The 20,500-nt window shown below is 42.2% G+C and overlaps 1 protein-coding gene across 3 annotated transcripts; it reads left to right on the plus strand.

Annotated features, from left to right (window-relative positions):
• Positions 1–19,379, plus strand: LOC309701447 (prolactin receptor-like). Of its 3 annotated transcripts, none has more exons than XM_082525658.1 (10): positions 1–155; positions 2,337–2,379; positions 4,840–4,949; positions 6,847–6,988; positions 8,760–8,929; positions 10,200–10,378; positions 15,132–15,285; positions 15,900–15,987; positions 16,251–16,320; positions 17,984–19,379. In XM_082525658.1, exons 3-10 carry the CDS (start codon positions 4,859–4,861, stop codon positions 18,608–18,610), a joined length of 1,521 nt encoding a protein of 506 aa, XP_082381784.1. In that variant the 5' UTR covers positions 1–155; positions 2,337–2,379; positions 4,840–4,858; the 3' UTR covers positions 18,611–19,379. The 3 variants fall into 3 exon arrangements, with proteins under 3 accessions (XP_082381784.1, XP_082381785.1, XP_082381783.1); XM_082525659.1 differs by having other exon boundaries at positions 4,893–4,949; XM_082525657.1 differs by lacking the exon at positions 2,337–2,379.
• Positions 19,380–20,500: the final 1,121 nt, after the last annotated feature.

Here is a 20,500-nt window from a genome sequence, read left to right on the forward strand (position 1 = left end):
GCACTTCAGCACCAAGCATCAGCAGCTGTTAGAACAGGTCCCGACTCTTTGTACGGACTTCATCCATCGACGGGCCTCCAGCCGGTTCCTGCTCCCGGTGTGGGTTCATGTTTGAGGAATCGCGCCACATGAGGCGTTAAAGAGGCTTACTCCTGGTAAGATGGATTCCTGCTTTATAATCTGCTAGTCAAACGTGCTAGTTTGTAAGGTTAACAAGAAGATCCCAGTTTACAAACTTAATTTAAACCAGATCCAAAATGCCTTAAAGTCTTAACATTACGAACTAATGAAGGATTAATTAAGTGTTTAGAGCAGCAAGCCACTGTTTACTACAACATCTTATTATTTGGTGTAGCGTCACAGGAGCAATTCGTTTAGACCATGGACCTTTTTTAAGGACAAGAAATCAAATTACTTATAAAACCGATGTTATTTGGTGTGTTGCAATTTAACAGCACATGCTGATCTATTAACAGTTCATATAAATAATAATACTTTCTATTACAGCTGAGTAATAAAGGGGTAATAGTAGGGTAACAAGGGGAAATAAGAATGTAATAATGTACTAATGTACTAATTTCTAATTTGTTACCATGCATTTACCAAAGTAATAACCACTTAATATCCAAGTAATATCATGGTAGTACCAGTGATTACAGTATTATGCTGAAATGTGTGTGATTGGACAATAAGGGCCCTAAAACTGGGGGCAAGGATATGGAACTACAGCTTGCTAATAAAGTGGTAGTAGTAGGGTAACAAGGAAGAAACAAGAATTTAATAATGTGGTAATTTCTGAGTAATTACTACTCATTTACCTGGGGTAATTTCTGTCTAATATGCAGGAAACAGTGCTGCAAAATTCTAAACTGTTTGTTTCTATTTAATAACATATCAATAACCTATTAAGGCAAAGCCGAAAGTGCAACCCAAGTTTTAATTAGTTAATTAATCAATTTAAACAGGACAGTGAAACTGCCGTCTGACTAACACATGTACACCCGCTCAGCCTGTTCGTGAATCTGTTACTTGTGTCTCAGACTGTCTGTTTGATCAAACTGTAGACGCTGATCCAGTTTTGATGTTGAGTAGGACTCTGGATCCTCTCCCAGCTGAGTGTACACTTTGTTTTACATGTTTAATTTAATTAAATAGTGGAGTTAAACTAGTTATCTACCCATAAGTTCTTATAATTATTTGGTTCCATGGTTGACCTTTTTAATATCGCACAGAGTCCAATTTTCATTTCTGTTTGATGAAAAAAACATAAAAATTTCAGAGACATCAATGAAACCAGCGGGGATTATAATTTACTGAGTGCACTCAGAAGGTATAAACTGAATGTATGCCAATCAATAAATTACATTTCATTTGACCCGAATCCAATAAATGTAACATTTTACAAAAAACAATGGAAAATTTACATATAATTAATTTGTTGGTTTTTTTTCTTTGATTTAAAAAAAGTGTCAAAATTGTGTTGATATATTAAAGTGACAATATCTGGAAAGTTCAGATTATTTCTACATCAGAGCTGTTTCAGTCATAACGATGCTTGTTTCACCTTAAAGTGTGAGTACCAGTGTTTTTTAAAGAGGAGGACTGTCTTGCCCTTCATCTCTTCTAATTGGCATTACGTAACTTCATCTTGTTAGGCGTGTTTGTGCCATTAGTTCATTTTGGAGTCAAGTCAAGTCATCTTTATTTATATAGCACATTTAAAAGACATCAAGTGTCGGCCACAGTGCTGAACAGAGGGATAATATAATAAAAGAATTAAAATAGAAAGAAAACATTTAAAAAAAGAATTGTAAGACATGTAAGAGTATATAGCATATAATGTACATGCAAATATGCACATACATATACAAAACTGTACACATTCACACACAAGCACACATATGTGAACATAACGTATATACACATACAACACCATCCAATAAGATAAGAGACCAAATAGACAGAATAAAAAAGATATCAAAGAGGTCCGAAAGCCTTGGAAAATAAGTAGGTCTTGAGATTCGATTTCAAGACTTCCAAGGATGAAGAGGATTTTATGAAGCGGGAAAGACTATTCCAGAGTCTCGGGGCGGCAATGGAGAAAGCCCTGTCACCTCTAGATTTGAGCTGGGAGTGTGGAACTGATAAAACCATCTGACTGGAGGAGCGCAGAGATCGAGTGGGTAAGTGCAGGCTAAGAAGATCTGAAATGTAACCTGGAGCCAAACCATGGAGAGCTTTAAAAACAAATAGTAAAACCTTAAAATCGATTCTATGTTTAACTGGTAGCCAATGTAGAGATGCGAGTACTGGGGTAATATTCTCTCTCTTTCTAGTACCTGTCAGGAGCCTTGCGGCTGCATTTTGAACAAGTTCCAGGTGGGTCATGCTTGAGTGACAAAGCTTTCAAATGCAATTATCTGTCAATTAAGACTTTCCCCCTCTAATTAGGCTATGAGCTCACTGGGTTATTAGCAAAATTTCCTCCTGTTGCTTTTGGATTTTAAAGATCCAAATAACTGGATTTAGTCTGGGGTTTTTACTTTCTGTCAGCATCTCAAAGCAAAGCACACCGGTGTGTCAAACTCATATCACTCATTTTCTTTGATGAGTAGAGCAGAGAGATAGCCCTCTTCTCTGTAGCAAATTACATGTTGCTGTTACATAAATATTAAAATCTCATAAAGAAATACAAAAAACCTATTAAATCCTACAAGACAGAGCATGGGGTTTGATTTTGGGGAACATAAAATCTGAAGCTTTTAAAACAAGTGTTTGGCTTTTTGTAGGTCAGATGTTTGGTGAGGGACGCCAAGGGATTAGAAACCTGCAGAAGAAGTTTGCGTGCTTGCTGATGTGGGTCAGTCTGAAGGACGAGACACTCTTTTTTGTGCTTTTTGAGGCAGTCATGTTGCACCTTGTGGCGTGTCAGTGTGAGCCGAGGCTGCCAGATAAAACCCAAAAAGGCTTCGCAGTAATCCTGTGAGATCAAGGTGGGGATTATTCGAGGTAATTGTTGTCTTAGTACTCCAGGATAGAGCTGAGCTGCTGGACAAGAATGAGCTGGAAAGGCAGAGTCAACAGAGGTGAATGAAGTGGGACAGATCAGAGGAAACTGAAAAACGAGAATAAAAATGAGTAGTAAAAAAAGGGATTTAGAGGAAAAAGGGAGGCAATGGGATGAATAGCGAAAGTACATAAAGAAGAAGAAAAGACGGGTAAAAGTACGTAAAGAAACAAAATAAGCAGGAGTGGTTATATGGAAGCAGGGCAGGAGTAAGGACAGAAAAGAAGGTCAGGAGGGAAAAGGACTGCTGAAAAGCAAGTATGAAGGGTTAAAGTGAGGACTTAATAGGGAAGGGAAGAAATAAGGAGGGACAGTGAAATGATGGATGAAAAGGTTGAACATTTTAAGGTGCAAGGATGAAAAGGAAGAGGCAAGCACAGAGAGGAAAAAAATGAGTTAAAAATGAAGGAAGGAAAACAGGAAGGAAAAGATTAATAAGGAAAAGTTGGAAAAAGAAGAGGAGGAGTGTAAGGAAGAGGAATGTGATGAAAAGGAAAGTGAGTAAGGATGGAAAAAGACAAACAAGGAAAAAAAATAAAACAGAGGAGAAGAAAGCAAAGGAAAATGTCCGAGACTCCTGGTTTAAAGTCTCATCTACGTCTAATGCCGCCGCATCCACCTGCTGAGGGAAATACAGTGGTTTTTCTACAATTTGCAAAGAGAAATAAACTTCACAGCCAGTGCAGGTCATCAGGAATAAAGAGGTTTGTAGTTGTATGGCAGGTAACTGCCACTCCTGAAATATTAAAGGTGGCCAGGCCAGGAACCAAATTAGACCCTGATTAGCTGATTCTAGGAAGCTGCAGATAAGCAGTCTTCAACAGCTTCAGGAAAATCCAACATTCAAACAGCTTATTACTGACTTTATTTCTCTATTTTCCCCTCTATCTGAGGGACATCAGCCCCTTATGTTGGTTTCAGAGAAAACTACCAAAACATATCAATAAGTCCACTCTCCTGGTCCTTCAACAGTGTGTGTAAATGTGCATCTATGACTTCTTGCACATGCCCAGCCTGAGGAAGCAGTTCAGTGGACTAAGCTGTTTAAAATAATAAGCTTTCAACAGAACCTCTAATATCTGATGTTTTTGATAGAAATGATTGAACACAGAAATCTAAAGGTCGGTGTCAAGGCAATGATATTTTCTCAGAAATATTTTTTAGTTCATGAAACATTGCAGGGTTATTAACTTTTAGAAAGATCTGAATGTAAGCTGGAGCTAATGAGCAGCAGCTGTTGTCAGGGTTACAGAGGAGAACAAAAGACAACAGCTTGGAAATCATCCAGAATTTGAAAGGGAATATACACCAAGTTTCTTTTTTTAAATGCACAGAAGATATGTTTTTAAAGCAACTTAAAGTATTTGGAGTGATAATTAAGTCTGAGTTAAGACGTTAGGTGATTTTAAGTAATGTAATATTGGCTGTGGTAAAATGAACCCATCAGATTGGATTTGAAATGGTCAGTATCTTACTTGACACATAGGCAAAAAGCCCTCAAATTTCAAAACATGGTGCCAATATTATGTGTCCAGTGTCTAGTAGTGAGGTTGTTTCTTGACTTTTGGTTGGTAGTACAGCTTTCAAACACTAACTTGAAACAACCTAAGAAAATCTTAGATGTACTTGGCCTCTTGGCCTGACACAGACACAAGTGGACACTGAGACTCAATCACAGTAAAAAATCACAGTAAGAGTGTTAAGAGCATTAGGGGTTCAGCGGCGTTTTCTCCAGTTTTCATCTTTGAATGTTTATTTGTTTGTGTTGACAGGTTACCAGATAGATCTGAGATGTTGTGGTTGCTGTTCTTTCTGCTTCCTCCAGTGAGCAATGGCAGCATCGTCGCCAAGAACATCGCTCACACAGAAAGACACGACCATGGTGAGTCTGAGAGCAACCGCTTAAGACTGGCGGTTTTTCAAACTGGTGATTTCTTTTTATTTTGTGCATGTTAGGTCCACTACTCAAAAGTCAAGTGTAAGATGACTGCTTATGAGATCAACATAAAAACTGTGTGTGCGGTCCATGGTGCTGAAATGATAACAGTTTAATTTGAGAGGAATAAAACGTTTTTAAGGAAAAATGTGTTTCTTAAAATTTATTACTGTAAATCCTCTGACAGGATTCACATCAATCCAGGGCATGATTATTTTAAGTCATCCCTCCATTCTTTCTGTTCTTTAGAAATTTCTCTTTGAACCTCACAGGGTGTGAAACTCCTGCACAAATAAAGGCAGTTTCACCAATTTGTAAAAAACTAGTATCAACAGGCATCGTGGAACAACAACTGGTGGCTCTTCATTTTAAAAGTGCAAAGACTATCTAATCATAGTATATAATAATTATGTACTAACTATTCTATACAAAACTATATTTACAAACTATTCCAGCATTTTGGCGAAATCTCAGAGGGAAAATCAAAGGGAAAAGCCATAAAACTGCATACTGGATGCAAACATACGGCCTTCCCTTTTTTCCCTGCTGCTGCAGACTGAAGCGCCACAGATTTTCCAATGGATTACTGCTCACTTCCCACGGCATCATCTTGATGGGCACGCAGGGTTTCACTATATTAATCACCACACTGAGGCCCTGCTAAGAATTAAACTGCCTAGAGGTAGTTATGCTGTAAAGCAGTAAAGTTATTCTGTTTATGTAAAATGACCATTTCATATAGCTCATTAATGTATATGAAATGGTCATTTTACATAAACAGAATGCTCTTTATAGCTAAGACTGATACATAGACACTTATATTAATCCCACAAGACGAATTACTTTGATTCTAAGAGCTTGTTTACTTTTAAGCTATTTAACTAGGATTGTAACTTTTACTCGAGTAAAAAGCCTAAATATTTTTTGTTTTTGTTTTTTTAACTCAGTGAAACAGTTACCCAGCACAAAATTATATTTAAAGTCTCCATGTTTTATGTAATAAATCTTTAACAGGACACAGAAGTTACTCCTTGGCAGGTATCTCAGTCTGGGTGTTGCATTCATACATTTTATAGATTAGCTGATTAGTACTCCACTCTTTCATACACATATCGTTACTTCTTGATCCATAAAACCAACACAACAGCAACCAAAAGGATTCAAACTACAGCATCCAGAAACCAAAAGCTACGCCCATCTTTACATAAACTCTGTAGGAGTTCCACAGCTGAGGGAAGAGGAGCAGCAAAAGCCTGACCAGCAACCACTAGATAAGAGCTCCAGAGGGTAAAGATGTGCTGCAGTATCAGAGAAGTTACTTTTCTTCTGGTTACAAACTTCATTCTGCTGTTTGTGTGCATCCGTTACTATCAGAGCTTTGATTATTATTTAACAGCACTGTGACTGCAGAAACCTTTCATACACAACCTCTAATCCTATATTTAAGAATCTGTGTAGCATACTTTAAATTTTTACAATTATAACACTGTGATTTACTTGTTTTTTTGGAGGCAGGGGATTTCTGCCTCATTGCTTCATTAAACAAAAAGTGGACGCCTGAAATAAAAAAGGCTGGATAATCAAAAGGGATTAGATTAAAAGGAGGATAAATTGACACAAAATGAGATAACAGTAAGAGAAATTAACATTTTTCCACTTTTTGATAATACAAAGTTACTCCATCAGAATCAAAAAACAACTAAAAAGTATTGCAACTGCAAGTAACAAGATAAATCTAAAATAAAACCTCCCAGGATCTTTCTTGGAAGCAAAATATGAATAATTGGCAGAGAGTGTTACTGCATCACGCTGCTTGTAACTCCACCTGTGTCTGACTCCACAGAGACGACCGGTGGCCCCACAGTGACGCCTCACATCTACTTCTGCCGCTCGCCCAACATGGAGGACTTCACCTGCTGGTGGCATCCACTCAGCAACCTGACAGATGGCGAGCAAGTCACCCACATCCTCACCTACTCTACAGAGTATGAACACTGCACATTAAAAATATTTTATAAGTAAAACTAGCCCACATTGTAAAAAATACATAGAAATATACAAAAATACATCCTACAGGGATGGCAGGATATTATACCAACTGACAAATGTGGCTCTCCAAAATTCTGAACTGAACTCAATGGAAATGCTCCACAAAAGCAAAGATGCAAGAGGCATAAACCCGCTATGTCAAAGTCAAAACTTATTCTGGGGTATAAATTTTAAATGTGTTTTAATCAAACTTCCCTAGAGATTTTTTATACATGTCATGCTGGCAGGTTAGGACTCAGAATTCAAACTCTTTAAATAAAAGGTTTATTGAAAAGACAACTAATGACGTACTGAAAACTGGTGCAGAGTTTGAGCAAAGACAAACAGCTCGGAGATCTGTGATGGGGAGGAGAGGAGAAGGTTAGGTGGAGGCAAGCTCGTGTAGATGTGATTGTGGAGTAAGTGATGGAAATAGCCTTACCTGTGAATAGAGAGGTTTCAGTTTAGGGAGGAGGTTTTCCGAGCAGAGCAGGAATCTGGATGTATCCAGGTAAGTCCTTTGAGTACAGGTTAGAGGTGTGGCTAAGCAGAAGCAAGAGCTGGAGGCAGCACTGGACTCCATGGAACAGCAAATGAGGAACAGGGGAGTAAGGATCCAGACAAGGAGAGTGGAGGCTAGACAGCAATATTAGTTCACTGAAGACTGGGCACAGATTTCTGAGAGGAGAGCCCAGTGAGAAGCACTGGCGTCTGCCAGAGTCCATAACAAACAATAAGAGCCTTGTTTTAGCCTTGTGAAACTATAAAAGAAGCCCCAGATCAGCAGCACACTGAAGTTTCTGGGTCAGGTGAGTTTGTGCAGTTTGATTTCTCGTGCTTCGTGTCACTGGGAAGCGTTCACATTTTAGCTACTCTGAAGTCCTGAACGCAGATGTGGCCTCAAACAGATGCCAGCTGGCCCAGATGGCAGCCACAGCAAAGAAAACACTTCCACTAATCAGGAGAAATTGGATTGTGCTTTTGACTTCCACGTGGCTTCAGCGCACCCACCAGTGCTTGTTTGGGAAAACAAATGTAGATCAGTGATTATCTGACAAATAAAAGACAAAATTTCACCAAACAGCAAAGCAACTAGGAATAAAGTCACAGCTCAGAGAGGGAGATTACACTCTGCAGGCACACCTCACCACTGATGTTTGTGCTGCATGTCAATGAGGCTAAACACAATTTTGGGATTATGCTCCATATACAAAAGTTTGGAAACTTAAAGACAGGTTCCTTGACATTCTTGCATTTGGAATATGATTTGACATTGTCTTTGGACTAGTTCTGAAACTGGTTTTAAGTTGGTTTTAGAGGTTGGGAAAACCAGGTGGCGACTTGGTTTAGTCTTCGTATTGAGGTATGATGGAAAACGTCTCTGAGCATCACTTCAGTCTCAGACAAATTAACCTCAGGTCCTCAGGAGTGAGACCATCTGTTGTGGGATTCCTTGTTTTTCTTTTGGTTGTAAACAGTTCTTCAGGACTCTGGGTGGATCTCTGAACTGCAGAGTGAAGCTACAACAATGGCTTCATGATGGCTATATATCAAATTGTCTAACACCACTAAACTCTGCAGACCTGCTTAGAAGTTAAACAAAAAGTGTGAAAAAAAACAAAACAAAAGAAAGGTATTGTATAAAAAAATGTCCAGTGTTAATTTACTGATTTCCTTTTTGTGTGTTAGTGCTTATCTAAATGTGTTTTTTCTTTGATTTTTTTGAAGGCAGGAACCCAACCTTGAATGTCCAGACTATGTGACTGGCGGCCCCAACAGCTGCCACTTCGACAGCAGCCATACGTCTATATGGACGGTGTACTGTTTGACCGTGATTGCCATAACCACCCACAGAAACTACACCTCCCAGCAGCACTGCCTGGATGTGGCAGAAATAGGTAAAGATGGAGATGATATTGGCTTATCAATACTGATTCAAACTACCTCCATTACTCCATAACACAAAATTCAGTTTCTTTTTTGTAGTTAGTTTTTGGTTTGTTATTTAGCAAAAAAACAACAAAAAAACAAACCAAAAAACAAACCAAAGCGGTTCTGTTCTGAGTTTGATTCTGAATTGAATCAGATATTAGTGCAAATTTCTCCTTGTTATTGCTTATTTACTGAAGAACAAAATGATACAAAGAAAACAGATGAAAAAAGAGTAAGTTCGAGGCTATAAATTAATTAAACCAGAAACGAGTCCTCATGCTCCGCCAACCAGCTAAAAAATCTGTGCTCCTGTGTGTGTCTTTAACTTTTCTTTACTGTCACCGTGATCCATGTATAATTGTCTGCATATCCATGACTGTCCCCCCCCCAAAAAACACATCTGATATGTTTTTAGTGCAAGCAGACCTTTAGTGACCTTTAGGTATTAGTGAGTGGTAGGATTTTTCCTTGCTCTAAATTAGCCTTGGGAGTAAACTATGCACATGTGTTTTAGCCGGTCACCTCTTTTATCATTATATCTGACTATTTAACTATTTGACTATTTTTAAACTCCAAATCGCAAACTTTATAGCAACACTGGAAGCCGGGGGATGATTTTTTTCAATACAACCTCAGATGAACTATATCATATTAGACATTGACACTATTAATTTGACAAAAAATAATCCAAAATGCAGAAGCAGTGTGTGGAAAAACTATGCACACTCTTACTGCTTCCATAGGAATTTAGAGGACAAGTAGAAGCCAGGTGAAAAATCACTTGACTAACTGATGATCACAAAATGTGAGCACCTCTGTAAAAGTAGTGGTTTTGCAGTTTTTTGATCTGGATGATTCAGGTGTGTGTTCACATAAAGCCAAAGAGGACAGACATCAACAATGATCTTAGAAACTGCTGCCAATCATGCCAAGAGTGGACAGCTCAGAAAAGCTGCAGAAAAACAAAGAGCTACCTCTAAGAATCTACAGGCCTCATGTAGCATGTTACATGTTAAAGTTCATGACTCTGCAGTTAGAAAAAGTCTCACCAAGGATGGATGTCTGGAAGCATCGGCAGGAGAAAGCTGGAGTTTCAACATTAGCATCAAAATTTGTCGTCTCATTATAGATGTTCTTTTTTTGTTTTCCTGAGCACCAAAGACAGGAAATAGAAACTAGAACTATTTACTGACACACAGCTAATGTTTCAAAACACATTTTGTGTGTGTTTAACAGTTCAGACTGAAATTCCAGTCAACGTGACTTACAACTTGACAAATGCAGGCAGCGATGAAATGGGCCAAAACGCGTTGATTTCCTGGACCTACCCGGTGCCCGGCCACGTGCAGTATGGTTGGATCACACTGGTCTATGAGCTGCAGTACAGACATGTTACAGAGTCTGACAACTGGAAGGTATGGGGAGAAAACATGGAGAGGAACAAATATGACTTCTCTTTACTGTGGCAGTCTTATGTCATAAAAATAATACAATGGACTTGGGTAAAGGCGCTTGCATTTCCTGTTCTGGTAACGTTCTTTAGGGGAGAAAAGAAATGTTCACGTCCCACAGGGGACATGAACATTCACAGGGGACATGAACATTTGAGTCAAATTTTGAGTCAAATTTGGCCGTTTAATTGGTCATTTATGAAGATTTGTTGCACAAATACTTATAATTATTGTGATATTGAGTGTAAAATATACACACAAATACACTAAATATAGTGTATTACAAAAACATTGTCTTTGTGGTTAGAGGGTACATTATTCAGGTTCATAGGTGGTGTCTATAGGTAAAAGCAGGTATTTCTAATGGGTATAAATTTAAATTTATACTGTGAGACCAGAGATTGGACCATCCATCTTCATCCGGTTTGTACGGGGCCGGGTCGCGGGGGCAGCAGCCTAAGCAAAGAGGCCCAGACCTCCCTCTCCCCAGCCACCTCCTCCAGCTTATCCGGGGGAATACCAAGGCGTTCCCAGGCCAGCCGAGAGATATAATCTCTCCAGCGTGTCCTGGGTCTGCCCCGGGGCCTCCTCCCGGTGGGACATGCCTGGAACACCTCACCCAGGAGGCGCCCAGGGGGCATCCTTGTCAGATGCCCGAACCACCTCAGCTGGCTCCTTTCGATGTGGAGCAGCAGCTGCTCTACTCTGAGCCCCTCCCGGATGGCCGAACTTCTCACCCCATCTCTAAGGGAGAGGCCAGCCACCCTTCGGAGGAAGCTCATTTCTGCCGCTTGTATCCGCGATCTCGTTCTTTCGGTCACTACCCACAGCTCGTGGCCATAGGTGAGGGTAGGGACGTAGATCGACCGGTAAATTGAGAGCTTCGCTTTTACACTCAGCTCCCTCTTCACCACGACGGACCGGTGCAGCGTCCGCATTACTGCAGCTGCAGCCCCAATCCGTCTGTCGATCTCCGGCTCCCTTCTCCCATCACTCGCGAACAAGACCCCGAGATACTTGAACTCCTCCACTTGGGGCAGGAACTCATCCCCGACCCGGAGTGGGCACTCCACCCTTTTCCGGCTGAGAACCATGGCCTCAGATTTGGAGGTGCTGATCCTCATGCCCGCTGCTTCACACTCGGCTGCGAACCGTTCCAGTGCGAGCTGGAGGCCCTCACCCGATGAAGCCAACAGAACCACATCATCTGCAAAAATCAGAGATGAGATTCTGAGGCCACCAAAGCGAAAGCCCTCCGCCACTTGGCTGCGCCTAGAAATCCTGTCCATAAAAATTATGAACAGAACCGGAGACAAAGGGCAGCCCTGGCGGAGCCCATCACCCACCGGGAACGAGTCCGACTTATTGCCGGCAATGCGAACCAAGCTCTTGCAACGGTTGTATAGGGATCGAATGGCCCGTAGCAATGGGCCAGACACCCCATATTCCCGCAACACCTCCCACAGGACACCCCGAGGGACACGGTCGAATGCCTTCTCCAAGTCCACAAAACACATGTAGACTGGTTGGGCAAACTCCCATGCACCCTCAAGTATCCTGGAGAGGATAAAGAGCTGGTCCAGTGTTCCGCGACCAGGACGAAAACCGCATTGTTCCTCCTGTATCCGAGGTTCGACTAACGGACGAACTCTCCTTTCCAGCACCCTGGCATAGACTTTCCCAGGGAGGCTGAGGAGTGTGATCCCCCTGTAGTTGGAACACACCCTCCGGTCCCCTTTCTTAAAGATGGGGACCACCACCCCGGTCTGCCAGTCCACAGGTACTGCCCCTGATCTCCACGCAACATTGCAGAGGCGTGTCAACCAGGACAGCCCTACAACGTCCAGAGCCTTCAGGAACTCGGGGCGGACCTCATCAACACCAGGGGCTCTGCCACCAAGGAGTTGTTTAACTGCCTCAGTGACCTCGCCCCCGGAAATTGGCGGGTCATTCCCCTCATCCCCAGACTCTGCTTCCTCCTCGGAAGACGTGTCAGTGGGATTAAGGAGGTCCTCGAAGTATTCCTTCCACCGCCTGACAATTTTCTCAGTCGACGTCAGCAGCGCTCCGCCAGCACTATACACAGTGCAGGTAGAGCACCACTTTCCCCTCCTGAGACGTCTGACGGTTTGCCAGAATCTCTTCGAGGCAGTCCGAAAGTCTTTTTCCATGGCCTCTCCGAACTCCTCCCACACCTGAGTTTTTGCTTCAGCCACTGCCCGAGCCGCATTCCGCTTGGCATGTCGATACCTGTCGGCTGCCTCCGGAGTCCCACAGGCTAACCAAGCCCGATAGGACTCCTTCTTCAGCCTGGTGGCTCCCTTCACCTCTGGTGTCCACCATTTGGTTCGGGGATTAGCACCACGGCAGGCACCAACCACCTTGCGGCCGCAGCTCAATGCAGCAGCTTCGGCAATGGAGACGCTGAACATGGTCCATTCGGACTCAATGTCCCCAGTCTCCCTCGGAATGCTGTTGAAGCTCTGCCGGAGGTGTGCGTTGAAGATCTCGCGGACTGGGGCCTCTGCTAGACGTTCCCAGTACACCCTCACTACGTGTTTAGGTGCACCAGGTCTGTCCAGCGTCCTCCCCCGCCACCTGATCCAACTCACCACCAGGTGGTGATCAGTTGACAGCTCAGCCCCTCTCTTTACCCGAGTGTCCAGAACATATGGTCGCAGGTCTGCTGATACGATTACAAAATCGATCATCGACCTACGGCCTAGAGCGTCCTGGTGCCACGTGCACTTATGGACACTCTTATGTTCGAACAGGGTGTTCGTTATGGCCAAACTGTGATTAGCACAGAAGTCCAATAACAGAGCACCGCTCGGGTTCAGATCAGGGAGGCCGTTCCTCCCAATCACGCCCCTCCAGGTCTCGCTGTCGTTACCCACGTGAGCATTGAAGTCTCCCAGCAGGACAACAGAGTCTCCAGGTGGAGCACCCTCCAGCACCCCCCCCCCCCCCCCCCCAGGGACTCTAAGAAGGCTGGGTACTCTGAACTGCCACTCGGCGCATACGCGCAGATGACAGTCAGGACCCGTTCCCCGACCCTAAGGCGCAGGGAACAAACCCTCTCGTCCACCAGGAAAAACCCCAACGTACCAGCAGCAAGCCGAGGGGATACTAGGATACCCACCCCAGCCCGCCGCCTCTCACCAGGGGCAACTCCAGACTGAGACAGAGTCCAGCCCCTCTCCAGGAGACTGGTTCCAGAGCCCCAGCCATGTGTAGAGGTGAGCCCGACTATATCTAGCCGGTACCTCTCAACCTCACGCACTAACTCAGGCTCCTTCCCCACCAGAGATGTGACATTCCATGTCCCTATTGCCAGTCTTGGCAGCCGGGGGTCAGTCCGCCAGGGCCTCCGCTCCTGGCCGCCACCCGGCACACAATGCACCCGACCCCTATGGCGCCTCCTGCGGGTGGTGGGCCTGCGGGAGGATGGGCCCATGTCTCCTCTTCGGGCTGTGCCCGGCCGGGCCCCATGGACTAAGGCCCGGCCACCAGACGCTCGCCCTCGGGCACCCTCCCCGGGCCTGGCTCCAGGGCGGGGCCCCGGTAACCCTATCCCGGGCAGGGTAAACTGTTCTCTCGGTGTCCTTTTCATAAGGGTCTTATGAATCGCTCTTTGTCTGGTCCCTCACCCAGGGCCAATTTGCCATGGGAGACCCTACCAGGGGGCAAAAGCCCCCAGACAACATAGCCCCTGGGATCCCTGTGACACACAAACCCCTCCACCACGATAAGGTAGCGATTCCAGGAGGGGCAGAGATTGGACTTTAAATTTAATCTGATTATTCAATCAAGGAACGTCAGAGCTGATGTTGCTATTTCTTAAGTAAGATTTATATTTAAGATCTGGGTTAAGAGGCTTAAGGTGTTTTCAGCAGATATTTAAGGTTTTAAATATGCTAAAAGAAACATTAAAATATAAAACATAACATTTGAGCCCTTTCTGTATTTGTATCTGGTTAAATTAGTCTTCAACGTATTCATTTCTGCATTTGTGCAGAAAACCCATTCAGATGTGAGATGACAGTAATTTCATTGACTCTAACTCTGGTGTCGGATGAATAAGAGTTTACTGTAGCTCACTGAAGTCAGGATGCGGCTGTGAGGAAGATGTTGGGTATTCTACAGTAACATCTGCACAGAAGATGATAAGCACAACTATGTATAAAGATCAAAGTTCTAAAAACTGTGATCAGTGCTGTGTGAAAAAAGTGAGCATGTTTAACTCGATGAACAAAGTCTCAAGGAGAAAAAGGAGGAATAATAAAAGAAACAACAAAGGTTAGACAGAGGAAGATCTGTGAGTCTTGAAGAGTAAAAATAAACCAAAACAGAATACATAACATATCACAAAACTGACAATCACAGTCACAATACCACAAAAATCAACAAACACAAGTATAAAGAAACATCACAAAAACAATAAAATACAAACAAACAAACAAACAAAAAACTCTCAATAACATACAGACAAAAACCCCAAACTCAGCATCATAAAATAAAACAAAAAATAAGCAAAATACAAAAGAAACCCCGAACTGTGAGAGACTAAGACTTTGAAAAAGAGAGAATGAAAAACTTAGATTTTTTAAAAAATGTATTCATTAGACTGAATTCTTTACTTTTCTGCTGACATATTTTCAAGAATAAAGTAGTTCATTATAGTCTGCATGTCATAGAACATGCTATCTGTTTGCAGGTGAAGTATCCTCTGCGTGAGCCTCAGGTGGAGCTGCTTGGACTCTCTGTTGACGACTACGTGGTCCGAGTTCGTTGCCGTGCGCAGCACTCCAAGCTGTGGAGTGACTGGAGCACCACGCTGGTGATGAGCATCCCCCCAAAACCATCTGCAGGTATGTCAGCAGGCAGATGGCAATATGGTGCTGATTTACATACTTTTTGATGATTAGTAAGTTGTTTTTATTTGTTACCATTATTTTAGTTTTAATTGTAGTGAATACAGTTGTCTTTCTACTTTTAATGTTTGGTTTTTATAAATTTCTGATATTTTTTCTCATTATGTCCATGTAAAACCAATTTGGCTATGCATAAAAAAGATGTAGGCACTTTTTTATGATAGTGCTTAACTAAAATTTATTAAGCAGGCGTAAAATCCCTTTGCATTTTGTGCACAGAATTTTTAGACATTAATCACCTAAAACAAAATCCTTTGAACACAAAGTCCATGACAGCTGTGCTGTGGTAGGAAAGAACAGATGTGTCAAACATGTAGAGCTCGACAGAAGACATTAATCCTGCAGACTAATAAAAGATAAGTTATGTAACTGCATTAAGCACATTTCTGTTACATGCATTATAGATGCTAAAATAATTATAAAAAATGACAGCTTCTTACACACAGAATCTCTATAAGAACTGTAACTTTTCCAGTTAAATGTGTCACTGTGTCATAAAGCTGATGGAGAGCAGGAAACAGAAGCTGAGTAAATGTGTTTTACCTGTGCAGGTAAACGGTTGGTGCTGATTCTGGAGACTGGAGTTGGTGTTCTGGCTCTGCTTGTTATCGCCTTTAGTCTTGTTCTACAGACCAAGAGGTGAGAAAAAACACATCTTTCCTTCAAAATAAAATTACTTGCTGACTTTGTATCAAATGCTAGTCATTAACTTGGTTTTGGTCTTACCTTGATCTCTATAATGGCTATAACATTACAATTACCTTATTTAGAACCCTTAGAACCTCAGTTAGCAGAAGTTACTGCTGTCACACAGTCACAGTGTTGGAGGATGAATGTGTTGTGTGTTTTTGTTTTCATTTTTGCTATTTTCAACCCTCCTCCCTGTCTGCGTTCACCTTCAGAATAAAAGAGTTCTTCCTGCCGGCCATTCCAAAATCACAGATTATTGGCATTGACCCCGTGCTTTTGAAGGTAACTTGCCTGCGTGCAGCGCTGCTTTCAGGGTTTAAGCCATTTGTTCTGACCTTGTACTTCTGCTCCTTTCTTTTCTTCCCTCCATTTGTCTCTTTTTTAAATCTCTTCTCCCCCCTTTTTCTAATTGTATTGTCAAGTCCAATTTTTCCCTGTGTTTTGTTGCCCTTTTCTTTCTTTTCCATAATTTTCCCATGTCCTCTTGCTTAATTTTATATTTACATTTTAAGGCTAATTTGTTTCCCCATATCCTCCCTCATCTCTCTCTCCTTTCTTATCCCAAAAAGTTGATTCTGTTCATCTGGACGTAGCATTTTGTGGGAGAAACGTTTCGTCACTCATCCAAGTGACTTCTTCAGTCTCAGCTGACTGCAGGTTTCCCCAAATCTTATAAACAGTACATTTGCATAATGACTGAAACCAGCCCACTGAAGGAACAATGGGCTGGGAGGTCAGTTCCTTAATCATAATTATGACCAATGGTCATAATTATCTCATGACCATTGATGAACAACCACTGACCAAAGCCCACTGATCAATGGCCATGAGTACCATTCACAGAGAGTTGGGGAATGGCTGCAATCACAGCATTGTAAGATGGTGAAAGATGGACACTTAGGCCCCCTCCTTGATTCAGAGATGGTCTTTCCCTTTTCACGTAAATGGCCTCCCTGACTGTTCCTCCGTGTCCAGGATGTGTACATCCTCATCCTTGAAAGAGTGTCCACTGGCCTGTAGGGGTAAATAGACTGCAGAGTCCTGGCCTGACGAGGTAGCTCTTCTGTGCTGTTTGTGTCGGGGGACCCGATCCTTGGGGTGGGCCAATTTTTGGCGCAGCGTATTTTGGGATTTAAAAGCCACAGAAACACGGTGTTTAGAAAAAATGCATCTCAACTGTTCCGATACTCGGGATCCCTACAGGTTTTCGCTTAGTCAGCAGTTGTCCTTCTGTCCTGGATCAGCTGGAGCTTTCTTTTGGCGCCTTCCCAGCTTTCATAAATATCCAGCTTGGATAGCAACTTTTACTCAGGGCCTTCTTGATGTTCTTCTGCTTTCCTGGCCGCTGTGTCTGTGGGGATGGTGTTCGCTCTGTGTTGTAGCGTCCTGATGACATCCAGTTTATGCTCCAGTGGATGATGAGAGTCAAACCTTAACTCATTCACTGCCAGCCATTGGCAGTGAATGAGTTAAACCCATTGACTCATTCACTGCAATTGACGGCTATAGACGTCAATGGCAGTGAATGAGTTAAATACTGATCCATTGCTCCTTCAGTGGGTTGGTTTCAGTCATTATGCAAATATACTTTTTATACGATTGGGGAAACTTGCAGTCAGCTCAGACTGAAGAAGTGACTTGGATGAGTGACGAAATGTTTCTCCCACTGAAAACGCAACGTCCAGATGAACAGAATCAACTTTTTGGGATTTACTTACCTGGATGATTGAGCATGCATCAGGACGCTTCTTTTTTAATTCTCATGCCTCACTCCATATATGTTTTTCCCTGCTCCATTCTCCTCTTATTTTATCACTTTGTCTTCCTGTAATTTCCTTTAAGATTATTGTTCTTCCTCTTTTCCCACTTTCTTCCGTATCTTAATTTTCATTACTTTTTCAATTTTGTCTTTCATTCCTCCTCCCACCCCCACCTCCATCCATAGAAGGGGAACTTGGATGAAATCAATTGTCAGTTCAGTAACTTCCACAGCTACAGGCCTCCAAGCTCCTCCGAGGACGTCTGGGACCATGTGAGTGCCAATGACCTCTATCTAAACACACCAAAGGACAACAGCGACCCACGCAACCCTACAGAATCAGAGAGGGACACCTTACTAGTTCCCTGCAACCCGGCACCCATGGAAGTGTCCGCCCACCATCAGCTCACGGCTCCAAACACTACATTGATTGTGCAGAGTGTGCCACCTTACAGCTCTTCTCCCACTGAAGCCTTCACCAAACCTCGGAGTATTCCTTCTCCATGGCCGATGCTGAAGATCGTATCACTGCCCGGGACTGACTACAGCATGATGCAATATTCCTGCGGTCCCAATACTGTCCTGGTCCCAGAACTCACTTTCAGCACCAGCCACTCACCACAAAACTTCTACACTTGTGTCCAGCTCTTAAAGGAAAGTGGCGAGGTGCATCTAGTGCCGTGCTTGGCATCTTTTCTGAGGGTTGGTTTAGAAGCTAAGGGGAAGGAAGAGAAGAAGAATGATGGGGATGACTCTGAGAGGAATGAGGCAGCTGTCCCTGTGCTGCCTGTTACTGTTGACAACAGTGGCTGACTGACAAGCAGTAGATCCATATACTTCAAAAAAACAGGAATGCATCCAACATGCAGACTTTTAACATATGCAAAGTGAAATCTGCTGTATCCTGCTGGTTTGACTGGAATCAGATCCTGTTCCTTATTTCTTTGCTTATTTGTTTAATTTAAAAAAAGAAAAACCCCCACAAATTCCGGCCACTCAGAGAAAACATTTAAGGATGAACAAAGAACAAGAGAAGCGAAAACTGACACAGAGTATTAGATGAAATGCATCTGTGATTGCATATGATGTACGGTGAGTGTGAGTTGGAGTGTGAGGCGACTGCAGAAAAACAACCATGGGAAAATACATAAGGGATATCTGCACATCCACCCGCAGTCAGCAGCACTGGTGTGACAGAGAATTCAGTTAGAAACGATACCCAGAGGGTAGCTCTGGAGGACACGGTCAGTCAGGTCATCAGTGAAGATATTTTGTGGTTAATAAGCAGGAATTATTTTACCTTTGCTTTGGTAAACATCATTTGGATGTTCAGTCTGTTTTTGTGAAGATAAATGTGATAGAGGAGAGTCAACTTGGAGCATGAGCTCCGTCAACACAGCCCTCCAGATGCAGAGGAAAGTAGAGAGCGTGTATAAAAGCTGGTCTGTGGTTATTTTGCGCTAACGTTGTGTATATAATTTGTGTGTACTTTTTATATCATCAAATAACAAACTGATCAAAAACAATGTGAGAAAACCTTTGTGTAATAAAAAAAAGACTGAACTCTTCTTCGATTAATAAATAATGCATACGAAATACAATTCATCCATTATTTAATGATTGCTGTGAGGTTTTGTCTCATCTCAGTGAAAAACTCGGTATGGGAATGTGTGTTGTGTGTGCTGAGGAATGCCTCCCCTCCACCCTGGTGACACACCTGCACCCCAAGGCTCTGCATGTGTGGGTGGGTGTGGTGGAGCGGAAAGTAGGAGGCACATGGGGATGGGGAGGAATGTGTGTGTGTGTTTTATTGAGTGCTGGAATGACTTTTTCTAAACACGGTGTTTTTTAATATCGGTATCTATGAAAGATAGTGATCTATATGTAGCTGGATGACTCTGGTCTATATTTGATTTGCTTTTGTGATCATTCTTGTCTTTTTTGGGGAAATTCAAAACACGTGTTAATAATTCTATGATTTTAATGGTTTTAATATTTGTACAGAGTATCTACAAGGAAACCTCTCTAACATGTGCCACATTATTCTGCCAATTCTTTCCTCCGGCCACTGTTTAGGAGCTGAAATAACTGACAAAAGTGCATTAGTTATGATTCTGCCATGAAATAAGGTTTGTTTCACTTCAGAATAATTTTCCAGAATGTTTGACCTTTTATTTCTGGCATGAAATATGCTGTGTTTGTTACATGTGATTGGTGTGATGCAAATAAATCATTGTAAACAAATATTCTATAAAATCTATAAAGCATAGAACAAAACTTTTTTAAAAATGTATAATAAAAAGATCAGTCACACTTAAATCAGGCTGAAGTAATAGAGTAAAAAAAACATAACTGTACATTGAGCTGAATTTGATTAATTACTCTGGACACTGGTGAGGCTTAAAGGTAAGTCTGTCCTGTTGGTGCTCTTCAGTATGTGAGGCCAAACAATTAAAAATAATAATGCTCTGATCTTACTTCTTAAAGTAAACCTGGTCTTAATTCTTAATCAACTTTTGTCAGGTCCTGAAGCGGACTGTGATCATGCAACATGAACATGATTTACCCAACACGTTACAGCTATAAATCACTGAGACAGAATCCTCAGTTACAGACATTTGGCCTTTTATTATTTACTCCTCAAGTCCATTGGCAGCTAAACATTAATATAGTAGAACAGTTGTGTATGTGCAGCCAACAGCG

This window comes from Aulonocara stuartgranti, assembly GCF_965226115.1.
Source record: "Aulonocara stuartgranti genome assembly, chromosome: 23".
Classification (NCBI taxonomy): domain Eukaryota; kingdom Metazoa; phylum Chordata; class Actinopteri; order Cichliformes; family Cichlidae; genus Aulonocara; species Aulonocara stuartgranti.

What these genes read in the sequence shown, in the direction of transcription:
- LOC309701447 (XM_082525658.1), top strand. Translation starts at nt 4,859, where the DNA reads ATGTTGTGGTTGCTGTTCTTTCTGCTTCCTCCAGTGAGCAATGGCAGC. An exon ending in CAGAGTCTGACAACTGGAAG is followed by an intron (nt 10,379 to 15,131) that starts GTATGGGGAGAA and finishes ATCTGTTTGCAG; the next exon opens with GTGAAGTATCCTCTGCGTGA. An exon ending in TTGACCCCGTGCTTTTGAAG is followed by an intron (nt 16,321 to 17,983) that starts GTAACTTGCCTG and finishes CTCCATCCATAG; the next exon opens with AAGGGGAACTTGGATGAAAT.